Source organism: Diceros bicornis, chromosome 4 (genome assembly GCF_020826845.1).
Source record: "Diceros bicornis minor isolate mBicDic1 chromosome 4, mDicBic1.mat.cur, whole genome shotgun sequence".
Taxonomy (NCBI): Eukaryota; Metazoa; Chordata; class Mammalia; order Perissodactyla; family Rhinocerotidae; genus Diceros; species Diceros bicornis.
In genome coordinates, this window is record NC_080743.1 from 55,808,412 (window position 1) to 55,827,740 (window position 19,329).

General features: G+C 45.6%; 1 protein-coding gene across 4 annotated transcripts in view; it reads left to right on the top strand.

Annotated features, from left to right (window-relative positions):
• Positions 1-16,180, top strand: part of TUFT1 (tuftelin 1) — a 33,126-nt gene extending 16,946 nt beyond the window's left edge. For 3 of the 4 annotated variants that reach the window (XM_058539161.1, XM_058539162.1, XM_058539164.1), the window contains 10 exons: positions 214-300; positions 868-957; positions 2,737-2,802; positions 5,709-5,822; positions 8,892-9,020; positions 9,607-9,701; positions 11,561-11,666; positions 12,535-12,618; positions 13,555-13,649; positions 14,580-16,180. In XM_058539161.1, coding sequence (XP_058395144.1) covers positions 214-300; positions 868-957; positions 2,737-2,802; positions 5,709-5,822; positions 8,892-9,020; positions 9,607-9,701; positions 11,561-11,666; positions 12,535-12,618; positions 13,555-13,649; positions 14,580-14,643 — 930 coding nt within the window. In that variant the 3' untranslated portion in view covers positions 14,644-16,180. The remainder of the gene's footprint in view (positions 1-213; positions 301-867; positions 958-2,736; positions 2,803-5,708; positions 5,823-8,891; positions 9,021-9,606; positions 9,702-11,560; positions 11,667-12,534; positions 12,619-13,554; positions 13,650-14,579) is intronic. The other variant, XM_058539163.1, reaches the window with a different exon arrangement.
• Positions 16,181-19,329: the final 3,149 nt, after the last annotated feature.

Below are 19,329 nucleotides of genomic sequence, written 5' to 3' on the forward strand. Positions count from 1 at the left end.
AGCGAATTAATTTCGTTAGGATAAATTTCCAGAAGTAGATTTGATAGGTCAAGGAGTAAATATGGTTTCAAGTTTTCTGATCTGAAGCACCAAATTGCCACCCAGAAAGGTGGTAACAACTTACCCTCCCACCAATAGTGTATGAGGCTGCCTGTGTGGAATTAATTTAACTGGAGGTTTCTTAACTAAATAGTATTGTTCTCCTTATTTCAGGTGTACTTGAAGGGGAGGTCTGGAGACAAGATGATTCATGAGAAGAATATTAACCAGCTGAAGAGTGAGGTCCAGTACATCCAGGAGGTGGGCATCCCTTCTCTCTGTGGAAATGACCTAGGTCATTTCTCTAAACCTCACACTTTTTTGGCTCCCTTTTCTTGTGGGTTCCGATTTTCTCCCTTCTGCTCCCTTCATATCTCCAAAGTGCCACTTTATGCCCCTTAATGTGTCAGAAATCATTTCTGACCCTTCCATTAGTCCATTAATCCATTAATCAGCAAGTACTTATTAAATACCATATGCTAGCACTATCCCCTAGCCATCCTATCTAAAATTGCTAACCTCGCCTCCCAAACTTTGCCTAACCCTCACCCTGGCTCATGTTGCTCCTTGGCACTTGTCTTTTGTATTGTATGTCTGCCCAACTGGAGTGTCAGCTCCACCAGGGCAGGGGTTTTGTTTATTATGTTGCTTGTGTAGGAGGGACTGGGCTGCAGCCCCACTTGCCTGGAGTCCCTCCTTCCCCCAGCCAGTGCTTAGAACAGCACCTGACTCATAGGAGTACAGGTTGGGGATGGCTACAGAGTGGGGTGAGTTGGTGTGCTCTTCTTCCCTATCCCAAAGCTAAAGCTTCTTGCCCTCCCCTCTCAGGCCAGGAATTGCCTGCAGAAGCTCCGGGAGGATATAAGTAGCAAACTCAACAGGGATCCAGGAGATTCTCTCCATGAACAGGAGATACAGGTAATAGGAAATGGTCCCCACTGAAGAGGTGGGGTTGTGCCAGGGAGTCCCATTTACCAGTCACCCAGTGGGTGCCGAATCTAACACCACTGCCAGGAAAGGAGAGAATATAGGTGGTGCTGGCTTCTCAGAGCACTTACAACCTTGTTAGGGCTCTCCAGCATTTACACATATCAGCCCATGTATAAGTACACTTGTTCCTAAAACACTGTACAAAAACTGAATTTATATAAAAAGATTATTGTTAAGTTATTGGCATAACCTCTTATCTATAAGGATTCTGTAATCAATCTTCTTGTAATACAAAGTCTTTTTTTCTTTTTTTGTGAGGAAGATTAGCCCTGAGCTAACATCCATGCTAATCCTCCTCTTTTTGCTGAGGAAGACCGGCTCTGAGCTAACATCTATTGCCAATCCTCCTCCTTTTCTTCCCCCAAAGCCCCAGTAGATAGTTGTACATCATAGTTGCACATCCTTCTAGTTGCTGTATGTGGGACGCGGCCTCAGCATGGCCGGATAAGCCGTGCATCGGTGCACGCCCAGGATCCGAACCCGGGCCGCCAGTAGCGGAGCGCACGCACTTAACCGCTAAGCCATGGGGCCGGCCCTACAAAGTCTTATAAAGCAGACAGTCACCTATAAGTCCAAACTTCTCATAAGTTGATCTTGCTTAATTTGGGTGACACCTGTAGTGTGAATTGGAAGTCTTGGTCCTTGTCTGTTTTTTATCTGTTGTATGTATAGCTATTGCTACCCTGGGGTGGGACACTCCTTGAGGTTACTGTTCACCTCCCATCTCTGTATCCCCATCCCCAGCACAGGGTCTGGGATGCAGAAGGTCATCAGGAAATGTTTGTTAGGCTGAACTGATGGGAGAAGGCTTCTTGGGATGGATAATCCTGGGACTCTGCTTTTCAGCTTTTCCAAAATTTGAGGATAGAAAAGTCCTCAGGAGAGCAGAACTGTCTCTTCCATGACTTCACCCTCATCCTTTAGATTCTGAGTTGTATCTCCTTCATTTGCATTTGGTTTGGGTGGGGTGGTCTTTCACTCTTAGCCCTTGCCCTCATTCTCTTGAGGGGAACAGTGACCTAGCAGCTAGTGCCAGCAAAGTTCCTCTTTGGCTTGGGCGTGTACTAGGCTTGTGTGGCGGATTCCCCGTAATTCATTTTGCTTTGGCTGAAGGTAGGATTTTCACTGCCTGAGCTCACATCTGGCTGGTGGAGGTGCTTTGTCAGGTGACTGAAGAAACTAATGTGCTCAGAGACTGGCCCAAAAGTCCAGGCCCCTTGTTTGCACGAACTAGCAGTCATACAATGAATAATTAGGCTTTGAGTTGGAAAGAATTGCAGCAAATGTTGCTTCTCCTTGTGATTTATGCTTTGTCAAGCATTGTCAGGATCCCTGAGGGGCAAGGGAAACTGACAGGCAGCTGCTTGTATTCCCTGGGCTTCGAGGAGTGGGCCTGCATATTTTCCAGTCTGCTGAAAAATGTTAGCTGAGGTTTCCTTCATCCTCCCTACAAGGCTGAAGTATTCCCTCTCAAGGCCGTGCACGTTTCTCCACCCCTCTCCTTTCTATTTTCGCAGAGCACTGGAAGTCTTTTTTTCCTTTTCTTCCTCCTCTTCCTCTACCTCCTCCCCTACCTCCTTCTCTCTCTCTCTCCTTCTTTCTCTCTCACTTTCTTTCTTTCTAAGATTTGAGATCTTAGAAGAATAATGTTTCGAAGTTGGTTGCTTGGGACTGTTTTAACTACCAATTTTATTTTTCATTGAATAGGTGGTGCTAGAAAAGCCAAATGGCTTTAGTCAGAGTCCCACGACGCTGCATAGCAGCCCACCTGAGGTAGGTAGCAGGGAAAACATTGGTAACTACTCCTTAGCCAGGAGGCAGGAGATCGTCTTCCCTCATCCCTTTGGTTATTGCTTTCTCTCTCTCACTAAGTATAAGAGTAACAGTAAGAGTTACTGGCTGTAAATATTCAAACAATGGAGAAACATATAAAGCAGTAACTCTCTTTCCCCAATCCCACTCCTTGGAAGTATCCACTGTTAACAGATTGAAGTGGGTGGACCCTTTTAGAGCAGTGCTTCTCAGCCTTCAATGCCCGCTGGAATGGCCTTGGGGGCTTTAAAGGATACAGTGCCTGTGTGCCAGCCCCAGAGACTGTAATTTAATTGGTCTGAGATGTGGCCTGGGTGTCAGGACTTTTAAAAGCTCTTCAGGTTATTCTAATGTTTAGCCGAAGTTGAGTACCAATATTCTAGAGTGTTTTTCTATACACAGACAACCGTATTTAAATACCATGTGTATATAGATATGTATATTGATATATACACATGTACCATATATACATGTATAAATATGTCTATATAATATTCACATATTCTTCACAAATACAGGGTCATGATAAATAGATTATTCCTTGCTTTTTTTAAAATTTTTTTAAACTGAAGCCTATATTATAACCTTCTTTCCGTCTTAGTACATGTGGATCTACATCATTCTTTTGAGTAATGACATAGTATTTCCTTCCATGGCTGTACTTTTTCTTTTCTTTCTTTCTTTTTTTTTTTTTTGGTGAGGAAGATTAGCCCTGAGCTAACATCTGCTGCCAATCCTCCTCTTTTTGCTGAGGAAGATTGGCCCTCAGCTACCATTTGTTGGCCTTGAGCTAACATTTGTGCCTATCTTCCTCCATTTTATACATGGGGTCCCTGTCACAGCATGGCTTGATAAGTCCGTGCCCGGGATCCAAACCTGCGAACCCCAGGCCACTGAGGCGGAACGCATGAACTTAACCACTACGCCACCGGGCCAGCCTAAACTTTTTCTTTTTTTAACTTTTTTCCCTAGATTTATTGAGATGTAATTGACAAATAAACATGGCTGTACTTTTTTTTAAATGACATTTGTTATTATATTTTTGTGATTATATAGTAATATAAGACATGCTTATTGTAGAAAATTTGGGAAATTCAGAAACACAGAAAAGTGAAAGAAAAAATATCAATTGTAATCTGCCCAGAGAAAAACCACAGTTTGGTGAAATTTCTTTTGTCTTTCCTTCAATGCAAATATATATTTACAATACTGAGATTATACTGTATATAGCATTTCTTTGTATTTGTTTCTTTGTTTGGGTGGGTATTTTTTTGGATTGGGTTTTTTTGGCCCTCAAGTGCAGAGTTGAATCAGACCTGCCCATCAGTTCGGGATACATTGTCATCATTGGTCCCATGATGGCTTCTCACTGGTTTTACTTTTCTTTTTTTCCTCTCCGCTGCCCCAATAAAAAGTACTCTAATATATTCAATATATGATTTAAATATGCCTGTTACATATGTTTTCAATTTTCGTAATGAACTTGTACTGTATTTCTGTTTTTTCCATTTTTATCCAACACCTGTTTTTAGAATCTGTCTACCTTGCTGTGTTAAAATCTAGTTTGTTGTTTCTTACTCCTACATGTAAAGTTTTATAATTCCCTTTTTTCTCTTCATACTATGTCATGAAAATTTTCTGTGTCTTTGTGTAGTCTTATGAGAACGTCATCTGAAATAAACACATAATAGTTATGCTCTAAGAGCCTTCTAAGTTATTCTCACCTGCCCAGCAGCTTAGGTACAGATGTAGGGGAATTATAATTTATTGACGGCTAGATTGGAATGTTGTGATTCTACCACTGACTTTAGATGTGAGTTTGGATTTTTCTCTTCTCCCAAATTACCATATTTGGCAAATATGCTGTTGACAACAAGTTATAATAACACCCAGTATTATCTGTTCAGCCTCTTTCTTCTCACAAGCTCCAGGCCCTACTGGATATTATCTTACTTATTTTTGAGGCAGCCTGTAAGGCAGGGCGTGGTGAGGCGTCTTCTCACTGTTCACAGATAAAGAAATGAAGGCCCATAGGACTCAGTAATAAGGCAGCAACTGGGACCCTGTCGCCCTCCTCCCCACCGAGAACTCTACACTCTGGTTTGAAGGTGTTGCTGCTTCTCACTGTGCAAGATGGGGAGATTTTTCTGTCAGGCTCACAGGGAGCTGGTAACTGAAGTGCCTGGTGTCTGTGTGGCAGAGATGGGGGCGAGACCCTACATGCCAGCTCAGCCCTAACCACCAACCCACGATTGGGTGTGTCTGGGGGAGAGACTCACAGTAACCTCGATGAGACACCTTTGCACACGTCGAATCAGATTCCTGGACTTACTGGGTGCCTTTCCCTAAACCTGCCTGTCCATCAGTAACCCTTTACATGCTAATCTCTGTGCTAGGTGCAGAGAACAATGAAAGATGTGCCTTTGGGATGTGCCCGTCGTGATGGGTGTGGCACATTCCCTGCCATTGGGGAACTGTCGTCCAAAGGGTCACATGGTCCCTGCTCTCAGAGAGCTCGAGTCCAATGGACGCAGGACACACACATGAGGACAGCATAAACCTACTTGTTAATCAGTCAGTTGATACATGTATAGCAATTACTGAGTATGTCCTAAATTACCCACCTAAATAATTGGGTGATTTGATGCTAGTTAAGTTCTAGGGTATGAAGAGAAGAGAGTGTTTTCATATGAATAACTCAGAACTGCTGAGTGCCTAAGACTAACTCTCCTCTTGTATGATGAAAATTCTTTAGGGAGGGTGGTCTGGACAAGATGGTCCAAACAAGTATGCATGTGAGGGGGTGCCTTCTCTTACCCAGTTACAAACGTATTGGCTTCACCTTGCCTTCCCTGCTCTGGCCATAGGCGAACACCTATATAAATGAAGATGCCGAGAGCTTGAGGAAGACCGTGCAGGACTTGCTTGCTAAGCTGCAGGAGGCTGAGCGGCAGCACCAGTCAGACCGTGTGGCTTTTGAGGTGAGACTTGGGATTTGGGGAGAAGGTGCCCTAAGGGTTCAGCTGCTGGATGCAGGTGCCAGTGACTTTCTCAGCATAGACGTCATGTCTTTCTGGCTGAGTGCCATCAACTAGAAAGGCTAGGCTTTGGGGCCTGGGGCACTTCCTATCTGCTTTTCCCTCTCCTGTATATTTACAGTTTTTGCTGTGTAAGTCTAGCCCATAGTTTGAAGGTCAACTCTTGAGTCTCTGCTCTACTAAAGTTGAGCAGTGGTGCTGGTCTGGGATAGCGGGTAATTCAGAAGTTGTTTCTGTAAGTTCCACAGTAAGAATTACTGGGTTCTAGGCACCATACAGGGAAGGGCCATTGCTGTCAAGTTCACCACTGCATCCCCAGTGTCTGGCACAATAATTGGTATAAGGTGGGTGCCTTATAAGTGTGGACTGGATGAGTTGATGAATCTGTGTGGTCATAGAAAGAACTGTGCCCATGGAGTCAGAGGACTTTAGATAGAAGATTAAAAAAATACAAAAGTCTATATAGAGAGAGTAAAGCACCCCACTACTAAGTGTGAGGTCTTCCATACTTTCCAGAAAATTCTTTGAGTATAAAATGAAGTACACTGGGCAGTTGTTTTAGCTAGTCTGTGTAAGGTTAACCATCTGTTATCTGCTGTTGTTCATCCACATGGAAAGTATTTTTTATGTCATAAATATGTAATGATAGGATTATGCCCTGCCCAGGCATGCCAGAAGCTGGTGGAAAGAGGAAGCCAGCCTGAACTCCTCTCTTTCATGGGACTAAGAGAGAATTTTTGAAAGGAAGATTGAGGGTGAGGAAGAAGGGCACTGAGAAGGATCAACTGCCTACAGAGTAGTTGAAGTCTTACTTGAGCAAGTAATTTAGCCTCTCTCAGCATCAGTTTCAACTTTTTCAAAAAGGGGTCATGAAATATACATCAAAAGTTCAGTGTGCGGATTAAGTGAGATAATATTTGTAAATATATTCATTATAGGGTTTCAGAAACATAAGATATCCTGTATTTTTCTTAGCGATCACTTTAACAAGCAGGTTAAATAGTTTAGACTTAGGGTGATACTGAGATTAGTTTGGCCTCAGAACAAAGTAGCTGTACAATCAAGGAGTTAACTGCATCTATTTCAGATTACACAATTTGGATAATTTGGTTGGTGATGTATCAGTGTGGTGACCAGCTGTTCCCTACTTTCTTGGAGCAGAACAGGAGGATGGGAAGGTTGAGGCTGCAGCACTGACCAGACTGAATTTTGGAAAGAAATTTCTGCATCGAGGGGCATTATGAATTACTTGTCGGTTTTGGCCACACGCAGAGGGCTCTGCTAGTCACGTGCCCATGGGTTCTTAGAAGGGGCTGCCTTTCAACCCCATGGTACGTAGCACCCAGCTGCAACAAGAGGTGCTCTCTGGGCTGTTCCCACTATTGGGGTAGTTGGTACAGCCTCTTATGATTAAGAGATTCCTTTAGGGCCGGGCTGGTTGGAGCTGTAGGGACAGGTGTGGCAGGGGAGTGTGTTTTTTTTCCTTTGTGATCTTACCGCAGGATGTGAGGATCAGTCCATGGCCCGTTAACACTGTGCTTCGAGCACACATCAACCTGGGTGCAGTGTTTATGTACAGAAATGAGAGACTTGTTTTTAAGTTCCTGCCCATGGGGCTGGCCTGTTCTAGGCTAATATGAGACTTTTGAAGGCTTTTCTCAGTCTCTCCTAGTGAATTAGACTCTCTGGTCTACTTTTTTGAACCTGGGGGTAGGAAGGGCAAGATTGTCAATTACCATGAAAATAACCTGCCATTAGGCACGGATTTCTCGTTCTACTGGCTGCTTGCTGTCTGGAAGGATTTGCAGCGAGTTTGCTGGAGACAGGGCTAGTGTGCTGCATGGACACTTCCCATCTCACATCATCCTGTGCTTTCCTTTCTCCTCCCTGATTCTGACTTGAGGAGCAGCCAGACAAACTAGCTGCTGGTGTTCTATTTTCCTAGGGCTGGTTAGACTTTCCAGAGGTTACCTGGATTCTTTTTTAGCAAGCGACTGGGGAGTCAGTGTAGGGTAACTGGAAAGCATTGACATGGATGGTAAAGTAACTGGGTTCTAGCACTGGCTCTGTCATTCACTAGCTGTGTAACTTTGAATAGGTCAGTTGACCTTTAGTTGCGAAAGGAGAGGGTTGGACTAGATGAACATCAGTTCCATTCACGACTTTATAGAGCAGTGACTGTGTGCTGGGTACTCTGCTGAGCTCTGGAAATGTAATGGTGCCCAAGGTCTCTGCTGTCATGAAGCTGATGGTCTACTGTGGGGTGCACACAAGTGACCGGGCAAAATCCACTTAGTGCTGTAAGAGAGAAGAGCTGTGTGTCCTCTGCGGGCACGCAAAAGAAGGGCTACTCACCCAGGCTCAGAGGCTCTCTGGAAGAAGGAGTGTCTAAGCTGAGACCTGAAGGATAATTAGGAGTTGGAAAAATGCATGTGGGAGGGAAGGAGGCAAGTTCTTACTTTACTTTTTTGTTCTAAAATTCTGCTTCTATCTTTTCCAAATTGGTTTATCATCTGAGATAAAAAACAAATTCTTCCTGGTGCTTGGTAGCCCTCCAGGTACCATTTTGGCCTTGTATGCAGGCCGCTGTATTGCTTTAAGTGAGGGCGAGGAAGAGTGGGGAAACAGAAGGAAGGACATGGAGATACCCTCCCCTGGATTCTTTGCGTTTGCATTAGTAAGAAAGCCATGACACTGGGTTAAGCTTGGGTGGCACTGGAGGACTGGTGGGGATGTTGAAGTCAGCCATCTGGAAAGTGGTGCTTGGGGGTCCAGGTGTCACTGTAAAATAGAGCTCTGTCAACACTCTGCCAATTAACCCTGGGAACAGAGTTAATCTGCTAGTCTCCTGAGTGGTCCTAGCATAGTGAATGGGAGATGGCGGTGTGCTCATCAGAGTTGCCTCCCTTCTCCCATCACTGCGACCAGATTCCTAGGTTCTTTTCTAAGATTTTTATCCACATTTGCTCTTTTCTTTCCCCCCACTTCACACATCCCCATCTTGTGTCTTAGGTCACACTCAGCCAGTACCAGAGAGAAGCAGAACAGAGTCGTGTGGCTCTTCAGAGAGCAGAGGACAGAGCAGAGCAGAAAGAGGTGGAAATCGGAGAGCTGCAGAGGCGCTTGCTCGGAATGGAGACGGTAACTTCTGGAGTCTTGCTGTTCATGCCTAGACTCCTGGGCCGGAAGGTGCCCTGGGATTGCTGAGATGGTTGCTGAGACTCTCCTTTTCTGAGCAGCTCCAGAAAAGTATACGTCACAGCTTCCTTTGGCGAATATCTTTCAGTACCTTTTAGTCCTTAAGGAATGGGAAGGTCTTTCTTTAATCTAACTTCAGCCCTTGCTAACCAGAGTTGAACCCATTTCCATTTTAGTCCAGTTCTTGTACAGCTGCCCTTTATGGGCTTTTGAATAATGTTCTTAAGGAACCACTCGGTCTGGTTCCTTGGGGATTGGCAACCATAGCTGGCAGGTGGGCTGGGATAAAGCAGGGCCAAGCTCTCCTTCTAGGCAGCTGGGTGAGGCTGGGAAGTTTCTGTGTGCTGAGGGTGGGAAGAGTTATCCCTGACATGAGGGCGCCCCATCAAACCAGCTTGGCCTGCTGCTTTTTGGCAGCTGGCCCAGTCCCAGTAGGGACTGAGTCCCAGCGCTAGTGCCCATTTCACCCCAAATGCAGAAACTCTTGCCCTTTCTTCATCCTAGATTCTCTTTCCTTTGGCCCGTCCAGGAGTATGAGGCCTTACTGGTGAAAGTCAGGGAAGGGGAGACAGCCCTGGAGGAACTTCGAAGCAAGAACGTTGACTGCCAAGCAGAACAAGAAAAGTAAGGGCCCTGGTTCACTATGAAGTTGGGGTGCAGGGAGGGGAGGGCAGGCCACGCAGCCTGCAGCTCCTGTGGTGGCCAAACCTGGGGAGGAAGCTGGTGCTGATGTCAGATCTTCCAGGTCTGACTCACAAGGTATCTGCTCAGGGTGGGGCCTGCCCGGGGAGATACTGCTTGGGAGACTGCCATCTCTGGGGAGTTCGTTTTCCATGGAGTAATAACCTAAAGAAAAGACTTTTACAGTTTCAGAGCCAAGGTCAAGTGAGAGCTGGTAAAGCCTTGGCCCTTGCAGCACCTCATTCCACAGGCTGTTACACTGGATGTGGGTGTGATTTCATTGCACCACAGTCTTCTCCCCGCAAAACAAAAACTGACTGTAAACTATTTGAGGGTAAAATTGAATAACTTCCTCACAAGTTGTGCTGGTGAAAAGTACAGAGAGCATCTTCATGAAGAAATACTGAACTTCCTTTCACTTGAGGCAACTCAGAAACTGAGAACCACCTGACAGCAGTGACAGATAGGAGATCTCTGATATTCTTTCTACTCCAGGGTTAGAGGATTTTGCAAATTCCCTTTGATTAGAGGGAATTAGAGGCCCCAGATCAGTGAAATCTACAGAGCAAAGATTGGGCCATCCTGGACCTTCGAGAATTTGGAAATTCTTCATGCCATTGGCAATTAATAAGATCTCAAATGGTAAATCAAATTTAACGTTAGCATATTATATTTAGTCTTCATTGTATATGTTGGACCTTTATAAGTTCAACAGACATTACCTGAAGGGTCTTCTAAGGAATTCCAATATTGTCAGGCACAGTCCTTGCCTTCTTGGATCCCTCAGTGTACTGGGGGCATTTTCTCTCCTTTGGGATAACCTTGATCTAGGCCTGCCTGGCATGGAAGATGCAAATATCTTATTGTAGCCTCCTTTTGGACTCAACTTGATAGCGGTAACTTAAATTACTCAGCCTTCTCTCTTCCTCAGTGGTTGGGGTGCTCACAGGAAGGTGACTGAGAGGAAGGAGTAGGAGAAACAACAAAACCAGATAATCTAAAATCGAGGCTTAGGAATGGCAAATGATAGCTATACATCATAAATGGTGTGTTTTTTTTTTTTTTGAATAAAAGGAGACTGAAAAATAGGGCACTGGAAAGCTGAGGGTGGAAACTTAGAATGTTTGAAATTTAGGAACTATGTTGGGGAGCTCAGGTTGCATTTTACCCCACCCCTACGCCAAGCACTTGAGCTCCTGGACACTCTCCCCAGCCGCCTGACCTTTAGGGATTTTGGCCCAGTTTGCTTAGGAGAGGCAAAGGAAACAGCAGTGTCTGGCAATTGGGAGACTTCAATATAGACTTGTGTGAAGAGGCTTTCAGGATCCTCAGATCTTATTTTCCTCTTGATATAAAATCCCTACTAACAGCTTGGTGGTGTTAGGTATAATCATCCCAGCTCCTACTTGATTCTTTCCAGGAATGAGGAGCTCATTACACATGAGGCAGTCCACTTTCTGACAGCTTTAATACTGAGAAGGTCTTTTTGTGTTGAGATAAGAACTACTTCCCTGGAACACCTACCTATTGGGTCTAGTTTTACCCTCTAGAGCTATCTAGAATGACTTCTCCCTTCTAACCTTTCTGAGCCCCAGTTTCTTCGTTTGAACTCACTGATCTCTAGTGACGCTTGCACTGTGCTATTCTAAGGTGCCCCCCACTTCCTCCTTAGAGCAGACCACTGGGGAATCGGCAGAAGGAATCCCACCTGATGGAAACCCCCTGAGCCCAAGGTTCTTCCTGTGACTGGGTAGAGAAAGCATCTTTTCCCCTTGCCTCAGCCTTCTGGTCTTAATCCGCAGGGCTGCTAACCTGGAAAAGGAAGTGGCTGGGTTGCGGGAGAAGATCCACCACTTGGATGACATGCTTAAGAGCCAGCAGCGGAAAGTCCGGCAAATGATAGAGCAGGTAAGCAGAGTCAGATCTTACCCTGCCCTGGGTTACCCGCTCTGGAAGTCACTGCACTGAGTCTAGCTCTGTTTTCTTGCCAAGTTTATGCTTTTATTTATTTATTCTCCTGAGGAGCTTGGCTTATGTTCTTAAGTGGCCCATAAAACATTTGTGGCTACCAGTTACTAGGTTTGGATGATTGGGATTTACTTTTCTCCCATCTTTTCTCTATATTTTTGGTCACTGGCCTTCTGTTTCCTTCTGAAAAAAAGGAAAAAGTGTGTCTCTCTTATGCTCTGAAGAGTGCTGGTAAATGAGTAATTAAGTCACAATAAACTCGTCTGTGTGCAGATTATCAACCTTTGTACCTCATGGCAGACTTTCTGCCTTCCCCCGCATGGGCTTTAGGGTAGCATACTCAGGATATGCCCATTTGCAGAATTGTTTTGAGAACTTAAGACCCCCTCATTGGGAGGGCATATTTGCTGTAAGTCAGCTCCATGAGGGCTGGGATTTTTCTGTTCTTTACTGCTATTTCCCATTGTCTAGACCAGGGCCTGCCATATGGTAAGCACTTAATAAATATTTCTTGAGTGAATAAATAATTTGTGTTTCCCAAAGTCAAATGGAATGTTTTTTGAATCAGCCATTATTTTGCATTATCACGTTGGTGTTCCCCTCACACCCTCTACCCCCACACCTGGGATAATGAAGAGTTTAATATTGATTGAAATGAGGCTTCTATAGAAAAGCTAAGCAACTCATTTGAGAGGTGCAAAACTCTGCCTTTTGTCTCTGCTGGCTACCCCCAGCAGCAGGGTGAAGTTCGGTGAGTGTGTAGTGAGTCATTTCAAAATGAGCTCCAATGTCTCGCACATCTTTGCAGCTCCAGAATTCAAAAGCTGTGATCCAGTCAAAGGACACCACCATCCAGGAGCTCAAGGAGAAAATTGCCTACGTGGAAGCAGAGGTGTGTGCACTGGCAGCCCTGGGAAGGGAGCAGGGTCTTGAAGAGAAGATTGGACGTAAGGGAGGGAGAGGCTCTGGAGGGGATCTTGGTCCTGTCTAGCTGCTGCTCGGAAGTGAGTATCTGGGATGGTTGGTTGATCTTCAGTTCAGCTGAGTAAACATTTTCTGAGAACCTTCAGGGAGTTGCTAACAATGGTAAGTCCTGTCCCCACTCTGAAGGGATATATCATCATGGTGCAAGCCTTGTACCATGGCAGCATGGAGGCGGGCCCTTCATTCTGATTATATAGGCTTAGCAGAGGGGCTGACAGTGGAGCTGGGCTTTGGAGGAGGAGGCATTCTATAGGTGGAGTCTTCTCCATGGCTAAGGTGATGGGCTCAATTAGCTAAAGAGTTCTTCTTAGTCTAATTTCTGCCTTACCTCAGAGCCCTTCCTGTCCATTGACTACCTGAAGATTGCTTTGCAGCCACCGTGTGAAGATCCCTTGTAGTGGGGGAGATAAAAAGAAATCAGAGACAGCATTGTTTACCTCTAGGGAGTTTGCAGTCTAGATTTAGAGACAAAATACATTAAAATAAAAGACCTAAGATTACTTTCTAGAAAAGCAAATCAACAAGGGAAGTAAATATTTCAGCTGACTACAGGAAATTATATACAGGAAATGTATAGAGAGGATATACACGAAATGATCAGTGTTGCACAGAGCTATTGAGCAAACACTTCCTCAGGGAGGGACGCTGGAGCCAGTACTGGAGGAAGAGAGCAATCTGAAGTGGTGAAGATGAGGGGACAGGGCATCCTGGTGGTGGCACATATGGCAGGGGTGGGGGCGGCAGCAGTGCAGACACAGAGGTGGAGAGACCAGAATGAGCTAGTTAAATGTGACAATGGCAAGCCAGAAGAAGGCCAATTCTAATGTCACAACTTGTATCATAGAATTTAGAGATGCACGACCGGATAGAACACCTGATAGAAAAACAAATCAGTCATGGCAACTTCAGCACCCAAGCCAAGACAGAGAACCTGGGCAGGTAAGTGGGCATGCATGGAGTGGGGCCCAGGGAGGCAGTGAGGGAAGGAGGGGCAGAGCTATGGGAAACCTTTGGTGCTAAGGCAAGGACAAGGCGCTTTTTCTATCTTCTTCTTCTTCTTCTTCTTTTTTTTTTTTTGTGAGGAAGATCAGTCCTGAGCTAACATCCATGCCAATCCTCCTCTTTTTGCTGAGGAAGACTGGCCCTGAGCTAACATCTATTGCCAATCCTCTGCCTTTTTTTTTTTTCCCCCTTTTTCTCCCCAAAGCCCCAGTAGATAGTTGTATGTCATAGTTGTACATCCTTCTAGTTGCTGTATGTGGGACGCTGCCTCAGCATGGCCGGACAAGTGGTGCCCGGTATCCGAACCTGGGCCACCAGTAGCAGAACGCGCATATTTAACCGCTAAGCCACGGGGCCGGCCCCAGGACAAGGCTCTTTTAAATCCAACTTTGTTCTCTCAGTCTCTAATCGGACCAATTCTCTACCCAAACCATTTCGTAACCAAGTTAGAGCAGAGCCTGATACCACAACCCTAAGGAGGCTCATGAACAGCTGCTAGAGGTGTATGAACCCCCTAAAATTGTATGCAAAAATTGTGTATGTGTAATATATGTACATTTCTAGGGAGAGGGCCTTTGATTTCCAAGAGATTCTCAAAAGTCCAAGACTTTGAAAAAATCAAGAATCACAGCCATACCTACTTGTCAGTTGTGTAACTGCCTTCTCTCTTTTCATCACCCCTGCCACCAGGCAAAGTACCATCCCCAAGTCTTCTCTTAGATGTCACTGACAATGACTGTTTCAAAGCATTTGGAACCCAAGAGATCAGCTGGGATAGAAGTGTAGAATTCCAGAAGGAGACATGGAGGGCGGCTGTGTGAGGGGTGGGCAACAACACAGCACTCAATTTTCCAACTTTCTTTTCAGCATTAGGATATCCAAGCCCCCCAGCCCAAAACCCATGCCTCTCATCCGAGTGGTGGAAACATGAGCGGAAGGAGATGGACGCTGCTTTTGCCATTGCCTGTCGCCTGCAGAGAAGCCCACCACCCCTGTAGGCTGTTAGCACTGGTTTTGACTTACTGAACTGTTCCCTGGCTACACTCAGGGCTTGGGGTTCATGTATCCCGCTGTTTCCAAACTCCTGTCCTCTGTATGCTGGGCGGATGGAGAATGGACGCCTCCTCTGGACACTGCAGCCTTTTGGAGGACGGTATCCTGTTGGCAGGAGCCAGGGCAGTATCCTTATTCCTGTAGTTACTATTCTTCTCTGTAGCAGAGCCTCCCTTGTGTTGTAGACTGGAATTCAGCTGCCCCAGAAGCCAGACCCTCTTCATGTGGGGAGAGGGGACAAGATTTGCTTCAGCCCTAGAAGCTGGAGGCAGAAGTCCACAGTGATTGGAGAGTGTCCTGGGGGAATGAAGTTCCTTCCGCAAACACGGCTCAGCTCTTAGCAACAAACTGTTTTACTGCTTGCTCCACCTTCAGCCCACGCTGACCCAGGCCTCCTACCGATAGACGGTGGGGCTGCCTGTCATGGCCTGGTCAGAGTCAGTGAACCTCAACTTTGACTGGACGGCCTTGTTTTCCTGGGGAGAAGGGAATGGACAATCAGGAAGTAGATTTTAGAAGAAAGATTCTGTAGAGCCACGGACAGGTACATGTGACTTCTCTCTGCTGTGAAGACTCCCAGAATCTCTTAGGGTTTTCCCCTAAGATGCAGTGCAAGGTACACCTCAGTCTTCTTGACTCAGAGCCTAAAAACTATTTTCACTGGGTTTCATCAATCTCCGTGAAACTCTGCTTGTATTTATTTTGCTAAGTTATTGGTGTTTTTGCTTACATCTCACTACTGATTTAATACCAGAGTTCTACAGCCTTCTCTTGTGGTGTTTGGATTTGCTGGGAAAAGAATGTTCCCACTGGACTTGTTGATTTCAGAATGACTTTGTTATAAATCTTTGTCTTTCTTTCCTCTGCTTGCTTTTTTCACTTCCTCCTCCAAACCTGATCTGTACCTCAGGAAGGCAAGTATATTTGCCCTGAGGCATCGGGGTCTGTATGTTGTTTAGGGGAAGAAGGCGGGCAGGACTCTTGGGGAGGGGTTGAATTCTTCCCCTAACCCCTTTGCACCCCTCTGCTCCATAATCTGTCTGTTATCCTGGCTCTGAATGACTTGCCACTCATGTTTTCTTTAGGGCTCTTCCTGCAGCCTCAAGAAGGAGATAAGCATCAGAATGTGGCACTATAGGACACACAAAAATTAAGAACAAACGTTGGATTAAGTCTTTACGTTCTACTTGGCTCAAAACCAGAAGGCGTAGTCTGTGTGTTTCTGTGTCTCAGGACTGGGCTCACTTGTGGCTTTGTCCATGTGGTATTCTGGTGTTCTTCACGCAACTTCCTCATTTGTAACACGAGGAGTCAGACCGGGTGATCTCCGTGGGCCCTTCCAGTCCTGATCTTTCTTTCTGTGGCATATTCTTTGTATGGTGAAGGTAATAAATTACGCTAATGTGTCTCTTTGAGCTCTTGGCCTCGTTTCTTTTCACTTTGGGAGGATGAAAGAACATTTTTAGTGTCTCTTGAGGATGGGCACCCTGTTGTCCACGTCTGGGAGGTGTAGTCCAGACATCCCAACATTATGTTGCGAGGACTTTGTGGCATTTGGAGGAGTTAGCATGTTCCTCTTAAGCAGCTCGACTCTGTGGTCTGAGTCCTCATTATAGGAGGTAGCCCCTAACTTTAGCTTTGACCCTGTCTGGTGGTAGCCTTGTGGGATCTCAAAGCTTGGCCGGTTGGTGTCCTCCTCAGTTGGAAAAGAACTGGTCAGAGTCAGAAGTCCCTGTGATTACTTCGAGATTGACTGATCAGCACTGGAGGTAGATAAGTAATTCCATGTCCTTTTCAGAAATGAAAAGCACTCTGGAAATGCTGACTGCAGCTGTTTAAGGGTTTAGTTTTTGGCTATCTCTGGGCATTGTTCAATTAGTCCAATGATCCTTTTTTCTTTCAGCCAAGAATGCTGTTGACTGCAGGGCCCAACAGGGACATAGCTGAATTTAGACGAATCTTCTCTGGACCAAAGAAACTAGAAATAGAACCCCCTTCATCCCTGGCTATTTCCTTTCTAGCTCCCCTTTCTCCATCAGTTGAAACAATGTGAATTTTTCTCTTATGATTTTCTTCCCCCTTCTGTTTCTCAGCTAATTCACACCCTAGGCTTCAGAGTGCAGTGGAAACCTCCTCCTGTTCCAGGCCTGAGTTTGTCTTCTGACAGCCAGGGCTCTCTTCTTTCTCTGGCAGTCTTATTTGTCATGGGCATACCTAGACTGTGCTTGTTCTCAGAATATTAAGAGGGTGGAAGGAGGGTGGGGTTGCCTAAGGTGCCAAGAAGACTTGCAAGGCTGAAGGAAGACGGGAGTGAGTCTACCGCCATACAGGAAAGGGAGTCCCTCTAACTGGGCCTCAAGGGCTTGGTGGGATGAGCAGAGTTTCGGGTTAGAGATAATGAAGTGGTCTGGAGCCATTCTGGAGACTAGACCCAGGGCTCTCAAGAGATTGCTCAGACAAAAAAAAGTGGTTCTGGTGTATATTTCCCAGAGTTTAGTTGAATCAGTGCTGGAAGGAGTAGGGGCTTGCCACAGAGGCTAAGGAGGGTCTGTGGGAAGGGAAGGTAGTTGAGGGGAAGGTAGTTTATATCTTGGCAACCTTTTCAGTTAGAGATGGAGAATGGGGACCGGAGGAGAATGAGACAGAGCCCAGAGCCTGAGAAAGGGTATGGTGAGTAAGCTGCTCCTGACTTCAGCAGCCTGTTTATTGCCTGTGTTATATCATTTGTAAGCCAACTCATCTGTGCTGCTTGAATATTCTGTGGAGGGAAAATTGAGTCTGACTCCCTGGGACCTTTGCCATGAAGGCCTGTTTCTCTGCGTTGCCCAGACATGCAGCCGTCATCAGCAGCCTCCTGTAAACCTGGAGCGTCAGCCCCGGTGTGGGAATAGAAGCTTGCAGGAGCACTCCTTGCCCCCTGAACAACCACCCCCGTCCTCCCACCTCTGCATCTGTCCCCTCCCTGAAGAAAAAAAACCTGATAGAGACTTTGGTATTTCAACCAAATGGTGCACTGGAACTTTTTTTAAAGTAAGTTTCTAAATCCAAAAATTGATTGGCTCATTTTCATCTCTATTTAAAAGAACCTTTCACTGTGAAATGTTCCAAGTTTTGCTCTGGAAAGATGCTCTGACATGATGCGGTTTAAAGCAACTTAATTTGACTGAGGAGGGTAATGTCCCTTGGGGTGGAAAAGCAGCTTTGCCTCTTTGATCAGCTCTTCAATATGTGCTGCTGTTTTTTGTAGAGCCTCTGCTAATCCCCTGGGCTCCCTTATTCCTCAGTGCCAAGCGCTGTAGAGTTGGGCCTGAGCTTGTTCAGGCTCTGACCCAAAAGCAGATGTTAGCCTGGGGCCCTTGGCCTCTTTTCCACGCTTCGATTTAGGACTCTAGCTTTGCAAGGAAAAATTGTTTCCTATCTTCCCTGTCCCAGTTCTAAGCCCCATGGCCTTGAAATTCAAAGTTGGAGACCTGGATATTCTCTCACCCCTCTTTCTCCAAGGAAAATCCTCATCCAGGCTGAGGATAAAGGAGATATTTTTTAAAGGTGAGCAATTTCTAGCTCTGTGTGCTCTGTGAGTTGGCAGTGAGACCTTCTTTGAACTCTAAAATGTGTGTGGCCTTTCTGCTGGAATCTCTCTTCCCCTGGAGCCCTTTGGGACATGGGATCGAGGGTAGATGGTGGCAGGATAATTAATTTCCTGACAGGGTATTGGTTGCCAAGTCTTAGACCGCAGGATCTCAGACAGATGAGGGGAAGGAAGTCATTTGTCCTCATGACTTAATCTATCACTGGTTACACACCTAGGCCCTTCCTTCCTCTCACTCATATTCCAGGCCCAGACTTGCGTCTGTCTGCGGGAGTTTAGGGAATCATATATCTATCTATATGATTTTGTGTTCAAACTAGCCTGCTATGTAAAATGTATTGTTATAGGAAAAAATTCAGAAAAATACTGGTGTTTAGGAAAAACTCCATTTTTCACCTGTGTTTCCTGTTTACTACTCACACAGAACACTTCTGGTCACCAAATATGTGGAGGTTTTCCCCACACCAAGCAATTCTGTGACACCAGCTGGGTGTCCTACAATTTGACTCAATTCTGACACCATCTACCTAGAGATAAGGTTAAGGGTTCAGTCCCACAGGACTGCCCCCCCCACTTCAGATGCCAGTTGCAAGTAGTAGGTCCCCAGGTTACCCATTTCTCTCTGACTTGGCTGCAAATCAGAGGTTCCCATGACCCCTCCTTAGGTTCGATTAATTTGCCAGAGAGGCTCACAGAACTCAGGGAAACACTTTTTCCAGAAACATTTACCAGTTTATTAAAGGATATGATAAAGGATACAGAGGAACAGCAAGATGAAGAGATACATAGGGTGAGGTCTGAGAGGGTCCTGAGCACAGGAGCTTTTGTCCCCATGGAGTTGGGGTACATCACCCTCCTGATATGTGGATGTGTTCACCACCTGGAAGCTCTCTGAACCCCATACTATTGGGATTTTATGGTGGTTTCCGCATGTAGGCATGATCAATCATGAACAACTCCATTTCTAGCCCCTCT